Source organism: Perca flavescens, chromosome 12 (assembly GCF_004354835.1).
Source record: "Perca flavescens isolate YP-PL-M2 chromosome 12, PFLA_1.0, whole genome shotgun sequence".
Lineage (NCBI taxonomy): Eukaryota > Metazoa > Chordata > Actinopteri > Perciformes > Percidae > Perca > Perca flavescens.
In genome coordinates, this window is record NC_041342.1 from 9,026,537 (window position 1) to 9,043,602 (window position 17,066).

The 17,066-nt window shown below is 42.1% G+C and overlaps 1 protein-coding gene across 2 annotated transcripts in view; it reads left to right on the forward strand.

Annotated features, from left to right (window-relative positions):
• Nucleotides 1-11,481: 11,481 nt before the first annotated feature.
• LOC114564922 (junctophilin-1) overlaps nucleotides 11,482-17,066 on the forward strand; it is a 125,957-nt gene continuing 120,372 nt past the window's right edge. Inside the window, exons 1-2 of one of the 2 annotated variants that reach the window (XM_028592602.1) lie at nucleotides 11,482-12,148; nucleotides 12,470-12,638. In XM_028592602.1, the coding sequence (XP_028448403.1) occupies nucleotides 11,770-12,148; nucleotides 12,470-12,561 (471 nt within the window). In that variant the 5' untranslated portion in view covers nucleotides 11,482-11,769 and the 3' untranslated portion in view covers nucleotides 12,562-12,638. Of the gene's footprint in view, nucleotides 12,149-12,469; nucleotides 12,639-17,066 lie in introns of those variants that run through there. The other variant, XM_028592601.1, reaches the window with a different exon arrangement.

A 17,066-nucleotide genomic window follows, 5' to 3' on the forward strand; every position in this document is an offset into this window, starting at 1 on the left:
CATTGAGTTGTTATTGGATTTAATCTGGACATTACATTTTGTTTTGCCTTGTGGCCTGAGCTAACCGTTCAAGAGAGATCGCAAATAGCATGGGAGATAGCGGGCATCCCTGTCTCGAGGCCCGCGCGATGGGGAATGGCTGAGAATGCACGGCATTGGTTGAGACTATGGCCGTGGGATTCACGTACAAAGTACGTACCATGTCAATGAATTTGGCTCCCAAACCAAGCCTCTCCATTACTTTCCACAGGTATTTCCATTCTAGGCAGTCAAAAGCCTTTTCCGCATCCAGTGATAAAACTGCTGCCGTTGTTGGGACGTTTTTGGCTTCTTCTATTACATGGAGTAAATTGTCTGCAACTTGATGCTTTGGTATAAACCCTGACTGGTCAGGGTGGACTAGCTTCTCGATGAAGCGTTCTGGGCGTAGTGCCAAGACTTTGGAATAAGGCTTAATATCAGTCTCAAGTTGGTTGATGAAAAGTGCATCTCTCTATGGCCAAGGTTAAAGTTTGTAAAATGATAGGTCCTAGTGTGTCTGAATTGTAAGAGTTCCAATGGAATTCCATCCAACCCCGGTGTTTTCCCTTTCTTAGCTGTTTTTAACGCTGATTTGAGTTCTTCTAACGTAATAGGTTGACCCAGTTCTTCTGCCTCCCCTGGGTCAAAAAAAGTGTGTAGATTTAGAAAAACAAGTCTTAAGGAACACGCCGACTTATTGGGAATTTAGCTTATTCACCGTAACCCCCAGAGTTAGATAAGTCGATACATACCCTTCTCATCTCCGAGCATGCTGTAAGGCTGTCTGATGGCTCCAGCGGCATCAGGCCAGCACAGAACATGCAGGTGAATGGTTCCAGCAATCCTACTGCTCCGAATAAGTGACAAAATAAATGTAAATAGAAACATGTTGGTGTTATTTTGTCACTTTTGTCACAATTTGGAGCAGTAGGATTACTGGAACCATTCACCTGCAGGATCTGTGCTAGGCTAAGCTAATGCTGGAGCCGTCAGACAGCATTTCAGCACGCACGGAGATGAGAAGGGTATGTATGGACTTGTCTAACTCTGGGGGTTACGGTGAATAAGATAAAGTCCCAATAAGTTGGCGTGTTCCTTTTAAGAGATTGCTCTAACGATTTACAACATTCTTCCAACTCCGCAATCCTTGTCTCTCTGTTTTTCTTCAAAATCCTTTATGTGATGGTTGGGGTCAGCTGGCTGCGAGTCATTGTTTTTGTTTCCTAGTTCTATTTGATTTCCACTGTCAGTTTCCTTGGTTGGCCTGCCTCTCGCTGTCTCCTGCGTTTTCTGCCTGCCAGTTGACTACACACACTTGCTCGTCATTCCCCCCCATCACCTCTCCCGCCGTGCACACTTGCCAGCCATCTACAATCAAGCCCAGTATATGAACCCCGGATCCACTCATCATCTTTGCTTGATCATTGCTTTAGCCACTTTGGTGACACTCATTCAAGCTCTCTTACCTGTCCTAGTCTGTCACTAACTCTGTCTGTTTCTCCCCTGCATTCATCTCCTCCACACGCTCAGTTATCTCCTTTCAGCTGGCTTCACCATCCGGTCCCCTCCTCACGGCTCCCTGCTCCACTTCCTTGCTTTGTGTCTTGACATTCCTCCATCGTCTCCCCGGAATCCAGTGCCTCCTCCTCGGCTCCCCTGGCCCCGGTTTCCCCGCGCTCCCCTAGCTCCTTCACCATCCTATTCCCCGCTTGCTCCTTCGCCATCCTATTCCCCACTAGCTCCTTCACCATCCTATTCCCCACTAGCTCCCTCGCCATTCTACCCCCTATCCCAGAAAGCCCTCCTACCCTCGGCGTTCGCCTCCCCACTCCTACCTAGTTTCCGTTTTCCTAATAAATCTGTGTTTTGCTGAGCCTTGCTTTTGGGTCTGTTCTGTCTCCCCACAACACTTTAGTGGCTTGCCAGATGTACGCCGGGTACGAAACTGAGCCAGTATTGTCAAGTGTCTAACTGTGAGGTGCCCACCCTTGAAAAACTAGACTGGGGATTTCACTCAGAAGAATATTTATTCTTTTTCTTTGATCAGTTGATGCAGCAATGCAATAAAATCAGGAGTAACAGGTAAAAAAACCTTTAAATAAATAAAGAAAAAGAAACACAAAAGCATTTTAGACAAACAGGTATTTTCCCAACATAAAAAAGATCAAATGCATTTTACAGGCAACACAGCTTGGTTTTACCCTGGATTTTACTAGAAAACTACACCAATCTAAGCATTTGGTGTTTTCAGTTTATCGTCTCTTTAACCCTTGCAGTCATTACTTTCAAACTTTATCTGCAACATTAACACATTTCCCACATTTAATACCAAACAGACCAACAAACAAAAGGATCCAAACGAGAGTCTGTGAAACAAGAGTCCACATGAGCTTACCGCTAGCCCGTCATGATCAAAAAGTCCCAGTTCCTCACAGTGAAAGAGTTTGTGCCTCTGCCGACCTCTTTGTCCGTCTCCCCCTCACAGTGACTAATGTGCCTATTTGAACCACTGAACTAGGCGCAAGCTTCTAATTTCCCTAATTCAATTCACCTGATTGAGCCTGCACCAGAGTGCGCGCACAGTCACATGTGGGCTGGCATGCAGAGCACGCGCAGGGGAGGCGGCGTGCAGGAGACGGAAATGACGGTACACGGAAGACAGCCACACCTCCACCGGGTTAGCGCGACAAGTATTGATTAACATGAACTCCGCTAGTTTGGCTCCAAATTCTGTATTAAAAGCTGTGTTTTGGAGAAGGGAATTATTGAATTGCCACCTTCTAGATTTTTATCCTAACGTATCACAATGGAATGTTGTTATCAGTGCATTGTGGTCAGACAGGATTGCTGGTTCCATTGCTATTGTGTGGAACATTGCATACAGCACCTTAGTGCTTTTTTTGTACAGTATTTTGGTCAGCTTAAGCTGTGTTTAAATGTGCTCTAGAAATAAACTTTATTTACTTACTTTACAAGAGACAGTGTTTAGAGAGCAATTCTCAACAAAGTAAACGGAAGTACATAAGTACACTGGAGCACAAAAAAATAATCAATGCGGGAGTGGGTGCAGTGATGTGTGGGAAAAAAAGGTATAATCCTTGCTAGTAGGATTGTGCATTCTCCATATATCTGTAAGATCGTGGGATTCCACAACTGCATTAAACATGTCCGATATGTGTCTTTGGGCTTATGTGTGGTTGACATCTATCCTGATTTAAGTCTAGTACCGCATTCATGTCTCCCCCTATAATTAGTGAGTATTCATTGAGAGAAAACAATTCATTGGTTAGGCGTGGGAAAAAGCTTTCATCATATGTAGCCGGTGCATATACTGAGACAAAGGCTATTTTCCTACTCCTTATCGTAGTACATATATATGATATCCTGCCTGAAGAGTCTTTACTACTTTTGTCTATGGTGAGTGTGCATCTCCGTGACAGCAAAACAATGGAGCCCTTGTTTCTGGTGTCATTACTAGATGCAGCAGCAACTTTGAAATATTTATTTTGTAGACGATTTACATCTCTTTTACGCAAATGCGATTATTGAATAAGAGCCACGTCTATGTTCTTCCTTCTTAAATAGTCCAGGAATTTAGCTCGTTTGATTGGCCCGTTTAGCCCCTTGATGTTAATAGAAAGGATTGAAAGTTCAGCCATCTTCAGAATTTACACGTATATTTGTCTCAAGTACCACTGATACATTTGTAACAAAGGGTGAGCTGTTAGATTTAAGCACAGTGTGGTGAAAACACAAAACATTAAATAAATCCCCTAACCCTCTGAGACTGCAGACCCCCTTCCCTGTAAAATACATGGCCGCATCAAACGCAGCTCGCAAAAAAACTCAGCTCAAAACTGCCCCTCCTGTCTAAAGTCACAAGTTAACTGAAACAAGTCTAATGCTTTCCTATGTTAAACATGAACAATGTCCCAACCATTTATTAAGTTCTGAAATAAACTGTATGAAAAACAAATCAGCCGTGTAGGAGTAACAGGCATAGCTTATAATGCAGTCAAATCAAATGCTCCTTATAAATCGGCTCCCAAGCTCATACGTTATAATTCAACCAGCTATTACGCTCTGAAATAGCCTATGTGGGTAACAAACCATGTAAGATTAGTAAATATATGTGGCGGCACGAGAGCTGACAGAACAGAGGAGGTAGTATTCTAGATGAAGCCTACCTCAAAAACACAGACAACGCCACCCTGGGAATTTCACCCAGAGAATGATATCACTTACTAATGAATGGTTTTATTTCCAATTGCAAGATTATTGATATATTTAAGGTCACACAGGTCAGTATACAAAAGGTGCCAAAGACGAGGTTCAACTTTCAACAGAATACATTTTTATTTTTTTATAAACTCAATAAAGTTAAATGCAATCAATTTAAAACACATTCTTAACAAAAAGGGGGGAAAATAATTGTGCTGAGGCTTACCAGTGGCAGAGAAGGGAGTACAAGGGCAGTAAGGGGGATCCCAGGGAAAGTCACCCGTGAACACACAAAAACACAACAGTGAACACAGCAAATGAAAACGGGGTGACACAGCACACAGGGAAGGAGATACCATCACCCGGACACCAACACCACCACCTTCGGCTCTCAGCAACTAAAAATGGGGAGAGAAATGGGAAACACACACACACACGCACACACAATTAAAGGGGTTCACTCCACAAAAAGAATATCAAAAATCAATATAAAAAGGTTATAAAGAAACAAATTGAAAGAAATTTAACACAATATAGATACAATATAAAGGCCAGAACTACTAGTGGCTCCAGGAGGCCGTACAAAACAAGAATTCCAAAGAAAAGACTTTGCAATAAACTCAAAAGAAACAAAACAAAACACTAATTATAATTAGCACAATAACATTACCAAAGAAACTCAAGCTTTAAGTAGAAAACTCACTAAAGAAAAGAAAACTAAATATGACTAAAACTTTTAACTAAATTGAAAAATAGAAAGAAAGTAAAGAAAGAAACAACTAAATCAACCAAATTAATGTAGGGAGCCAAACCCCTCAGCTACATTCATTCATGTAAAACAGGTGGCTCGTACATTGGCCCAGTAGCCGTGAAGGCAACACAGGCGTGCAGCAATGGTTACGATACTCAGGATTTTTAAAGGACAGCAGCAGTCTCGGCAAAAGCCTTCTTAGGCAAAACAGCAGCCTCGGCAAAACAGCAGCCAGTAGTTGAAGTGCTAAGCAGCTAACAGGGATCTCTGGTGGCTTCAGCCTGGTTCCTAGCGTTTACAGACAATAATAATTAACACCAAATAAGTTTAACGAATAAATCCGACCCCATTTAGCCCACATACCGTTCAAGCAGAGTTTTAGTAGATCCAGAAGGAGGCAGCTCCGAGCATGCAAACCGCAGCAGCTATCAGTGTTACTCGCTTTTCATCTACGGCATTCAACCGGTAAGGTGAAGATGAACCCGCCAACCAAAGATCTACAAGCGTTCAGTATATAATAAATAATGGCAACAAAATAACAGTGAAAATGAGTGTGGAGGCAGCCAAGCCGCTACCCTACCTGTAGCACAGCAAAACACCTCACGAGAGAGAGAGTACTTCCATCACCAACGAGCAAGAGAGGACGGAAGGAGGACAACTAGCTGCTTTTATACAGGGCCCTGAGGCAATGATTGGTCAAAAGAGCGCCAGGTAGTTAGGAGTTCAACTCATACTCCTACATATAGATCATAAGATAAGTGTTTATCATGTTCTTGGGCTGTGTAAATTGAGCAGTCCATGTCCATCATGTTTTCAGCATCGTCAAACATTCCTTTAAAAGTCAGGTTGCCAAACTCACATGCAGTGTCCACAGTTAAACTTGCAGTGTTCCAGATACGCTAATCCACAGTCATCAGGTTCGCCCCCTTGCTTCCCGCACCAGAGGTCCCCACGAGGGCGTCACGTCTCTTTCCTTCATATCCAAATCCCGACAGAACTTGTCCGCTTTCTCAGGTGCAGTGAATGTGAACGTTCTCCCTCCGTGTTTTACTCACAGAGTTGCTGGATAAATGAGAAAGTTTGGGATGCCTTTAGCATGTAGCTTACGCTGTACTCCTATAAATCCTTGGCGCCGTTGGACAGTGAGAGCGCTGTAGTCAGGCTTAAAGCGCAGCGTTGTGTTGGAATCATGAATTGGGCCTTCCTGCTGTGCTTGTCTCGCCCCCTGAATAATTGCCTGACGGTCCTGGTATCTCAGACACCTGCTGTCCCCTTGCCGTAGATTCTATGTGCCCTGTCAATTTTGGTGGTAGCCCTTTTCCGCAAGGAGGGGATCCACTTTGGCAACTGTTCTTGCAAAAATCCAACTGGGTCATCATCTTCCAGTTCAGCCAACTTTAACTAAAATTTCCTCTGGTCATCAGTTCAGGCTTTCACCGTGTTTCTCATCTGTCTGCTGTCCTTCTGTGCCTCGTCTAGTCGCTGTATTAAATCTCTTACTGTAGTTCCCTGCCTCTCCAGCTCTGTCCTGATGTGTTGAAGCGAGGTGTCAATTTCTGCTAACGCTTCCTTCACTGCGATGCAGACCGCTGACTGAAGCCCACTTTTGGCGTTTTTCCATTACATGGTACCTGCTCGACTCGCCTCGACTCTACTCGACTCTACTCGCCTCGACTCGCTGTGCGTCCGTTTTCCATTGCAGATTTTAGTATCGCCTCAGCGTGGCTGGTCGTCATAGTGACTGCCGTGGGCGTGGCTTAGTAGCTTGCTTTTCCCATTGACATATCCCCGACGCATTTCCTGGTTCTCCGTCTCCGTAAACAACATGATATCAAAGAGATAGTTAACGTTTACTGCTCCAGATTTCCCACCGTGGTCACATATACAGTGGGGGAAATAAGTATTTGACCCCTTGCTGATTTTGCAGGTTTGCCCACTTACAAAGAATGCAAAAATCTACAATTTTAATCATATGTACATTCTAACAGTGAAAGACAGAATCCCAAAGAAAATTCCAGAAAGTCACATCATATGAATTTATTAAAATTGATAACCATCTGATGAGGAAAAACAAGTATTTGACCCCCTGGACAAACAGCAGGTTAATATTTTGTAGAAAAGCCATTATTGGCCAGCACAGATGTCAAACGGTTTTTATAGTTGGTGACAAGGTTTGTGCACATTTCGGCAGGGATGTTGGCCCACTCCTCCCTGCAGACAGCCTCCAAATCATTCAGGTTCCGAGGTTGTCGCCTGGCAACTCGAATTTTAAGCTCCCTCCAAAGATTTTCAATTGGATTCAGGTCTGGAGACTGGCTAGGCCACTCCAGAACCTTGATGTGCTTCTTCTTCAGCCACTCTTTTGTTGCTTTGGCGGTGTGCTTAGGGTCGTTGTCGTGCTGAAACACCCATCCTCGACCCATCTTCAGCTCTCTCACTGAGGGAAGGAGATGTCGGTCCAGAATTCCACGATACATGGCCCCGTCCATCCTCCCCTCAATACGATGGAGTTGTCCCGTCCCCTTGGCTGAAAAGCACCCCCAAAGCATGATGTTGCCACCACCATGCTTGACGGTGGGGATGGTGTTCTTTGGGTTGTACTCGGTGTTCTTTGCCCTCCAAACACGACAAGTTGAGTTGAGGCCAAAAAGTTCTATTTTGGTCTCATCTGACCACATCACCTTCTTCCAGGCCTCTTCTGAGTCGTCCAGGTGGTGAATGGCGAACTTTATGCGGGCCTGTACATGTTTCTTCTTGAGCAGGGGGACCTTGCGTGCGCTGCAGGATTTCAATCCATGACGGCGTAGTGTGTTACCAACCGTTTCTTTTGTAACTGTGGTCCCAGCTGCCTTCAGTTGATTCATCAGTTCCCCCCCTTGTGGTTTTGGGATGATTCCTCACCGTTCGCATGATCAGGGACACCCCACGAGGCAAGATCTTGTGTGGAGGCCCAGACCGAGGGAGGTTGGCGGTGGTGTGGTGCTTCTTCCATTTCCTGATAACTGCACCGACAGTTGATCTTTTCTCTCCAAGTTGCTTTCCGATTCTCTTGTAGCCCATCCCAGCCTTGTGCAGATCAACAATCTTGTCCCTGATGTCCGTAGAAAGCTCTTTGGTCTTGCCCATGGTGGTGATGTTGGATGCTGGTTGTTTGGGTGTTGACAGGTGTCTTTTATACAGGTAACGAGGTGAGGCAGGTGTATTTGATGTAGATAATTGGTTCGGATTGGGGCTGTGTCTTAAAGAAAGACTAACTGGCTTGTAGGAGCCAGAATACTTGCTGTTTGTCCAGGGGTTCAAATACTTGTTTTTCCTCATCAGATGGTTATCAATTTTAATAAATTCATATGATGTGATTTTCTGGAATTTTCTTTGGGATTCTGTCTTTCACTGTTAGAATGTACATATGATTAAAATTGTAGATTTTTGCATTCTTTGTAAGTGGGCAAACCTGCAAAATCAGCAAGGGGTCAAATACTTATTTCCCCCACTGTATATGACTCTAGAGTTGCTACTCGCTTCGTTTCTCTCACATATATATGACTCTAGAGTCGCTACTCGCTGCGGAGATAATCGCCGTCACTCTCTCACTTCTCCCTCGCTCACTAGCTCCCCACACACACACATACGGCGACTCGACACACACACATCACACACATGCACACCAGCGCACCAGTATAACCATCAGGCCACTTGTATGCTATGGAGAAAGCTCTGCGTGGAGCCTCCGGCAGCAAAAAAACACCGCTGGCTAAACTATTTAAAAATGCCGTCTCTCGCTAGCAATGCAGTGATCACTGACGCTTCTTTCCCGACCAATCAGCAGCCTGCAGGGTTTCACGTCACCTTCTCGGCTCGCCTCAGCTCGCTTGGAACCTCGACTGAGCAGGTACTAAAAAAAGTACCTGTTAGCAGGTACCAGGTACTTTTTTTTGTAATGAAAACCAAAAAAGGCGAGTAGAGTATAGTCGAGGCGAGGCGGTACTATGTAATTGAAAAGCGCCATTAGTTGTCTTTCCAAAACCCTGGCCATGGCCTCCTCCATACGTGTTAGCAGAGTTGGCAGAAGAAGAAGAAGTAGAGCGCTGCGACCGTTGCTCTTCTTCATCAGTTGTCAGAGGCTCCTCTTTCAAACTGCCTTGTGCAACGCAGTATTAACAGTATTAAACTGTATATGCATCATTTATAGTCAGAATGCAACTTGCCTGTAATTTAACAAATATGTTACTGTGGAAAAATGCTGTCAGCTACTGTAATTATTTTAAACCCACAATGCATTGGGATATACAGCTAAACTTGGTAAAATGTCAGAACAAGAAGTAACTGTAAAATTTGTTACAGTGTACTGGTCAAAAGGAATGGATGGAATATGATGATTCAGATTGAGCATGTGGCTGGACCAGACAGGAAATGTCCCATGATTCTCTTGAATTTATCAAAAAATATGATGATGAGTTATGAATGAGGTATTAATTATACATATGTAAAAAAATACATGAATTGTATTATAGATTTTATATAATCTAAAATTGATTTAAAAAATAGTGCCCATCTCTGCCTAGAATAATTTAGTTCTTACAAAAATATTGTTCTTACTCTAAATAAATGTAAGATAATGCTTGATTGTGTTTTGAGCTCCACCTAGTATGGAGGATATATTTATTCATAATCCAAATTGAAAGTCCAAAGAGAAAATGAAGCGAGATCAAATTAAAAATATTATTATTTTACTACGCTACTAGGAAAAATCATGCCATAATTAAATTTAAAAAAGAAAAAGGAAACTGAAAAAGAAAAGTTGAAATGTAAAATGATAATTTAAAATGCAAAGCTTAAATATAAATGCTTAAACTGAAATCTTTGAAATCTTTTATTGAATGACAGAAACATCAAATATGAAACTCAAAATGTGAAATGGAAAAGCTTAAATAGAAATACTTAAATTAAAATCTCAAATAGATTCAGAAGACGCCTGATCTCAGATCAGTGGTGTAGCCTATGTACATTTTGGGGTGTGACAAAACGTCAACTTTTAGGTTTGTTGAGATTCGCCCGTTTTCAGCAGCACTTTCAAATTTTGAGATTTGCAGAGGAAAGAGGTGGCAATGGGATTTTGAGGTTCTATGTATGTCCTATTTACCCTCCAAACTGTTGTTTTTCAACTAACTAAGGTAAAATCGGTTTTGCATTCTATCACCCCTTTAAGTTTAATTACTAGGGGTGTGACCAGATCTAGTTGTACGAGGTCTCGCGAGATTAAAACGTGACGAGATTTCTCGTCGAGGTGAAAAGTTGTCTCGTGAGGCGATGTGATGTCAGCGTGATTGAGCGAATTACTATTGAAGATCCCCCTGCCACTTTTAAATCATTTGTGTGGCAACATTTTGGTTTTCCTGCGGAAATAATAAACGGCAAAAGAGCGACAGACAAGACGAACGCAATATGTAAACATTGTAAAAAAAAAATGCCGTACTACTAACTAGTTAGTAGAGAGCTGTGGTGGTGCTGTAAGTGTTTTTGCATAGTGCTCGTGTTAGCCGCGGTATACGGCATTTTTTTCTTACAATGTTTACATATTGTGTTCGTCTTGTCTGTCACTCTTTCGCCGTTTATTATTTCCGCAGGAAAACCAAAATGTTGCCACACAAATGATTTAAAAGTGGCAGGGGGATCTTCAATAGTAATTCCACGCTACATCACGAGACAACTTTTCACCTCGACGAGAAATCTCGTCTCGTTCTCATGAACCCAATCTCGTGATGTGTCTTGTCTCGTGGATTAAGCGTCTTGTCTCACCCCTATTAATTACTAATGTGAACTAGCATTTTAGTTAGCAATAATTAGCCTGTGCCTATGTTATTTCCTTACATATATATACCTACGCTCTGATCCTGAAGGAGTGGGGCTCAGGCCAGCGCAGCACTCCAAGGATGTATAGCCTATCTTTGATGTTGCCTGCAGCTTGCATGGTGGACAGTCGCTCTAACGTGATTAAGTGATAAAGCGTTGAATTTATTCTGTCATTTCAACTTTAATCTCAACATTTCGACATTATTCTCAGAATGGTAGTTCAACTTTATTATCCTCATATTGACTTTAATCTTGCCATTTCGACTTAATTCTTGACATTTCGACTTTATTCTCGAAATGCAAAATAAATAAATAAATCTTCCATCTTAATTTCTTTCCCCTATGTGGCCCTAATGCTCCGTTGTAGACATTCAGTTATTTGCGCTCTAAACTGCATCATCATTTTTGGTGATTTTGAGTTAACTAAAACTGTGAAAATTCTGTGTAAATAAGCTCTCCAACATACCCTGAAACTGGGGTAATTCGAAGTATTGACACGGAGCTATTGAATGTAACATCCGCGAAAACCGACGAATGTCAAACTTTTAACTTTAAACCCCGGTCAGTCAGACCTGCAAAACATTAGTTTGGCTGGCTTTTATTATGAAAACCAAAACAGGAAGACCATACTGTTTCATCACGTGTATCTTAGCAGTCTTCACTTCAGGGTGGGAGAGTCTTCCAGCACTCAGCAGTGGAGCGACACTGGCAGCCGTGGCGGCCGCCTCTCACCCTCCCACGTCCCGTTTTCAGTAATCGACACTGATGCGCCCAGCCGCCTTCAGTCCCCGTTCCCTCACAGCTCTGCTGAGAGCTGGCGTTTTCACCGGGGTTCCCTGTCATCATTACCGCGCATTTTATAACAACTCACACACTCTGGACTTCATAATAAGCCACCGAGTAGTACTTTAACCCTCCGTTTCTGAATGACGGGCGGTCGGTTCGACTTTGACGATGGTGGCACCTACTGCGGAGGCTGGGAGGATGGCAAAGCCCACGGCCAGGGTGTGTGCACCGGGCCCAAGGGCCAGGGCGAGTACTCGGGCTCGTGGTCCAACGGTTTCGAGGTGGTCGGTGTCTACACCTGGCCCAGCGGGAACGTGTATCAGGGCTACTGGGCGCAAGGGAAACGTCACGGACTCGGCGTAGAAACCAAGGGGAGGTGGATTTACCGGGGAGAGTGGACTCACGGGTTCAAGGGCCGCTATGGAGTCCGTCAGAGCCTTAATACACCGGCCAGGTACGAGGGCACCTGGAGTAACGGACTGCAGGACGGATATGGCGTGGAGACGTACGGTGATGGAGGTGGGTGTGGGATTCTAATGCAAGTAAATGTTTTTCAATGTTGGAACATATTAATGTCTATTTTTAGAAACGACAGTGTAGCAAAAACATTGTGTGTACATGCCCAGTGACCACACACAAACTCAAATGCCTCATTTACACACACACACACACACACACACACACACACACACACTGGAACATTGTGTTTGTAAGGAAGAAATGTTAAACATTCAGTTTTATTAGGAAGCTGTGGAGATACCTATGAGCTAGTATGCTTCCTGTAAAGAAATGTGACTGTATTGAACAATAATGAAGCAAGTTTTTTTATTTTATTTCCAGAGATTCATGTGATAAGGCAGACAACCCTTTTGGAGAAGCCTACATTTTCTCTATATTTGGTTTTTGGAGGAATCCAAACATCAACCAATTAAACAAATGTTCCAGTAAAACATGTTAATACATGTTAATCAATTTTAAAAACTAGACATATTAAAGTTATGAAAAAACATTTTTGGCGATTTGTTCCTGTACTATTTCCAGGGTCTTCAGTGGGCCACTGTGGAGAAGGCTTGTTCCACATAGCAAGATAGCTGCTTGGAGTTATATTTGGCCAGCCAAAAGACTTCCCAGTATCTCAAGTTACTTCCGTCTTTTAAAATAGCACATTCTCACATTCTCTAACTGAATCCATAATGGCCAGAGCCTAAGCTTTCCTAACCAGGCCATAAAGCTATCTGTTTAATCACCTAATGACGCTCATTGGTGGTGTTTTTAGAATAACTGTTTTATGTCCGAAGTGTCAAAGTACCTTTCAGACTCAAGCAAACTCAAACCTTACTAAAATCTTTACTGTTGTTGTAAGTACAGTAATAAATACATGGTTATTGATAGATGAACATCTCACATGCTTTTCAGATGCCAAATAAATGTGCAAGTCTAGCTAAATCATGCCTGCATTTTGTAAATTGACCGGAAATCAGGCCTGGGATCTATTTAGTGTTAGCATTTATGGATTAGGTGGCAGGTAGGCCTACCAAAACAAACCGTTCTCTCTCAACAGGTTGTTAACACACCATTGACATATAATCACCTTTAAAAGTTTGTATAGTAAAATTGTTAACAAGCAGTTGCTTATTTTCACATCCAGCAGTTACAAAGCAACATGATGAATTATGGGATTGGGGGAAGTGGGGGGGTTCTTTGGAGTTGTGTCCACCTGATGAATGTCAGTCCAATATTCTCTTTTTTTTTTTTTTTTTTTCTCAGCCATTTCCTGAGGGAAATATCTGTCTCTAAAGCTGCTTTATGCTTCACTTTGTTCACCAGCTGGTCTTTAACTGTGTCTGTCTACTGTTTTCTGCCGAGCAGGCAGAGTACAGGGGCCTCTTCTCTGAAAACAGCAGTTGCTGAAAACCAGGTTGAAGAGAGCAGGGATTTGACTGCTGTACTCCTCATAGCTTGAGTGTTTTGTGGAAGAAAATTTCTCTCAGGTCCAATTCAGTGGCTGGTTCAGATGAGTTTTATTCACTATGCAGTGGAGAAAGTTCACAAGAAGCTGTAGGAATCTCTCTGACCAGAATGAGTTTCTAGCCAGGGTTTTATACAAGGTTACAGGAAACAACAGAATAAACAAAAGCTGAGAAGACCAGTGTTGGTCATCTTACTTTAAAAAAGTAATTAGTTACAGTTACAAATTACTTCTCCCAAAAAGTAATTGAGTTAGTAACTCAGTTACCACATTGTAAAAGTAATTAGTTACTCAGCAAAGTAACTGATGTTATTTTTTATGTTCTATAACACTATAACGTTCTATAACATCTTTAACGTCAAAGATGTTTATATTAACTGATTGATGTGTTGCGCTCGGACTTGGTCACCTGTTGCTGACCCGAAAAATCGAGCGTCGCTTGTTTTAACGGAGTAGCTCCGTCTCCTTCGCTGGAGCTCATGCTAGCTGCATTTGGGCTTGGGGTATGTGCAACAGCAACAAGTGTCGTATTAGCATGTGTTGATGTGAGGTGCTTCATAAGATTCGAGTTGCTTGAGGCAGACGTGGATAAAGTCTTTTTTTCCTGGGCATAGCGTGCATGTTACATAAACATTCTTGTCTTTAATTTCAATGAGCGAGAAGTGCCGGTACTTCCAGTTTGAGGACGCTACCTTTGAATTTCCCTGGCTCGTCGCTGTCTTGTGTTTAGTTGTAGTCAGAGCGTGCAGTCATATGCAACGGGGTCATCATCATCCCCACCCCTGCTCTCTCCAGGCAGCTGATGTCACCCCGCTCTTCATTCAACCAAATTGTAGTAATGCGCCACTTTACATTCTCAGTAACTATAACGGCGTTGCAACGATGGGAAAAGTAATTAATTAGATTACTCCGTTACCGAAAAAATAACGCCGTTAGTAACGCCGTTATACTTAAACGCCGTTACTCCCAACACTGGAGAAGACATTAACTTACAAAACTATCTGAGTAGATTTGCATAGACCCAATATCGTCTGCTCAAACTCACAGTGACCAAAGTAAAATGCTTTGTTTTAACACTAGGCTAGACAAAAGGCAGACATAATTAATTAATTCAGGAGACACTAAAGTTTTGTTGATCAGAGAAAATAATAGGAACTTAAAGGTCCAGTGTGTAACATGTTTAGTTGTTCATTATCAAAATCTGTGTTGCCCGTTCACAAACTTGTCCTTTTCCATGAATATTTACCACCACCATCAATTCCAAGTATTCCTTTTGGCTTGAAATGTTACATTTGCATCCGCATGAACTGGGGTAGGCGCTTCATATTCATGTGCCATCTTGAAATAAGTTAGCCGGTAATGGACATACAGGACATACTGCTCTGCCTTTCGTGTTTTCGCTGTCACAGGATAAACTCAGAAGTGCTGCTAATGCTGCTAATGGTTATCGTAGCTTCCTGGCCCTGGCAAGTTTGAAGAAGGAAACATGGAGGACCACACATATTCAAAATCCAAATTTCAGGGAACAGTAGTCTTCTTCTTCACCCAGAAAAAGAAGGATATTGAAAAGAGCAAGAGACCGGCTTTTTGAAGCGTGAAGGCTACCGTAGCTGTAATACGTACTTTGAACTGCGTGGTGCTAGAGAGTTGATATATGATCTCAACGGTGGATGTGAGAAATTCCTACACATTGGACCTTTAATCAGTGAGCTGGAAAGAGGAGAACAGGATAAAATGAGAGTAAAACTGTAAGGTAGGGCTGGGCAATAAATCGATTTTATCGATTAACTCAAATGTGTAGTTAACGTGGATTTGTTTAAATGAAAAATCGATTTTCTCCTTAACATCCGCCGACGCTACCCTCTGGGCTCCCGTAGCTCCGAACGGGCTCATCCCTCCCCCCGCGCGTTTGCCATAGAGATACACAAACAACATGGCATCGACAGGGACTAACATTAATTATTTTCTTAACCAGTCGTTTCATTACTTAGCCTACTTATCCGTAATCTCCGCCGAAATGACCGGCCGCTTTACCAATAACCAATTTATATTTCCACAAAATTGGCATGAATAATCATAATGGTATACATGCCCCACGTGTGTGCGTGTGTGTATGAGTCAAAACAAAATAAAACTTGTTTTGAACAATTTCTTTATCTGCAGATTGGTTTTAAGTAGAGGGAGAAAAAAATCGATATTTTTAGGCCATATCGCCCAGCCCTACTGTAAGGTAATTCATTTTCTGCCCGCTGTTCAGCTCATTCTCTGTAAGCAATGCAGCATTTTACTGTGGCGCACCGCCACTATGCTATCAACATAGAGGAAACACTGGAACATTTAAAATATTGACTTACAATCTCATATTGACTCAATATCTCAAGTATTGATTTAGTATGTCTATATATTGACTTAGTTACTCAGAATATTGACTAGGAATCTGAAAGTATTGACAAACTTTAAAATATTCACATAGAATCTCAATATATTTACTTCTGCACACCGGCGTGCAAAGTATTACTTTATATTATGGAGTCTGGAGATCCTTTTTTCTTGTTGAAGGGGAAATCTATTCTTGGGACACGTTTGTTTCTAGTGTTTCAACTGAATTTTATTAATGCTGATAGTGTTTGGATGCTCAACGGTTTGTTCGAATTCTGCATTAGCGAAACACAATGTTTTTATAACCTGATAAAAAAACGGCTGAAATTTCATGCTTTTTGGTCTAAACGACATACCCAAATTAGAAGTGGTACAGCTTCCATATACTTTCACACTCTGGGGTGTGCCTGACATCATTGGAAAGGTAACACTCAATTTTTTGTTACAAGTGTCAGGGTGATTCTAGGCCTTACTGACACAGAGTTACAGAGGCTAGAATGGAGATTTTTTATTTCCGTCCAAGTCATACATACTGTAAAATGATTAAAATAAAATACTGTAAACACATCTGGTAAGCTACAGATACACCCAGGCCATAGCAACATGTCCCAGCTTACTATAGAAAAAACCCAAAAGCCAAAAGGCTCAAAAATTTACTTTATATGGTTTTTATTCTACAGAAATGTCTGTCCGTTTTTATTATTTCAATTTGAAAAGTGCAAAGAAAAAAGCCAATGAAGTACACAATAAAACACTTCTCAAATACACAAACACACCCACATCAATCACACACATACTTGAAATAACTATATACATAAATATATAGAAATAAGTCATTACAAATTGCACAGGGTGTGATATTCTGCTGATAGGCCCTGTCTTTGCTTTGACACAGGTCCTGCCAACACAGGGTTAAAATTTCAGGGTCAAACTGCATATCAATCGGCTTGTCTGCTCATTTGCTAAAAAGGTAGATGGGTCTTGTAGCATTTAAATCTAACTGGTCCGAGCAAATGTCGATCGAGTAAACGTGGTGCCTAGAGGTGGGCGATATATCGTTTAGACGATAATATCCAAATTGTTGTCTGA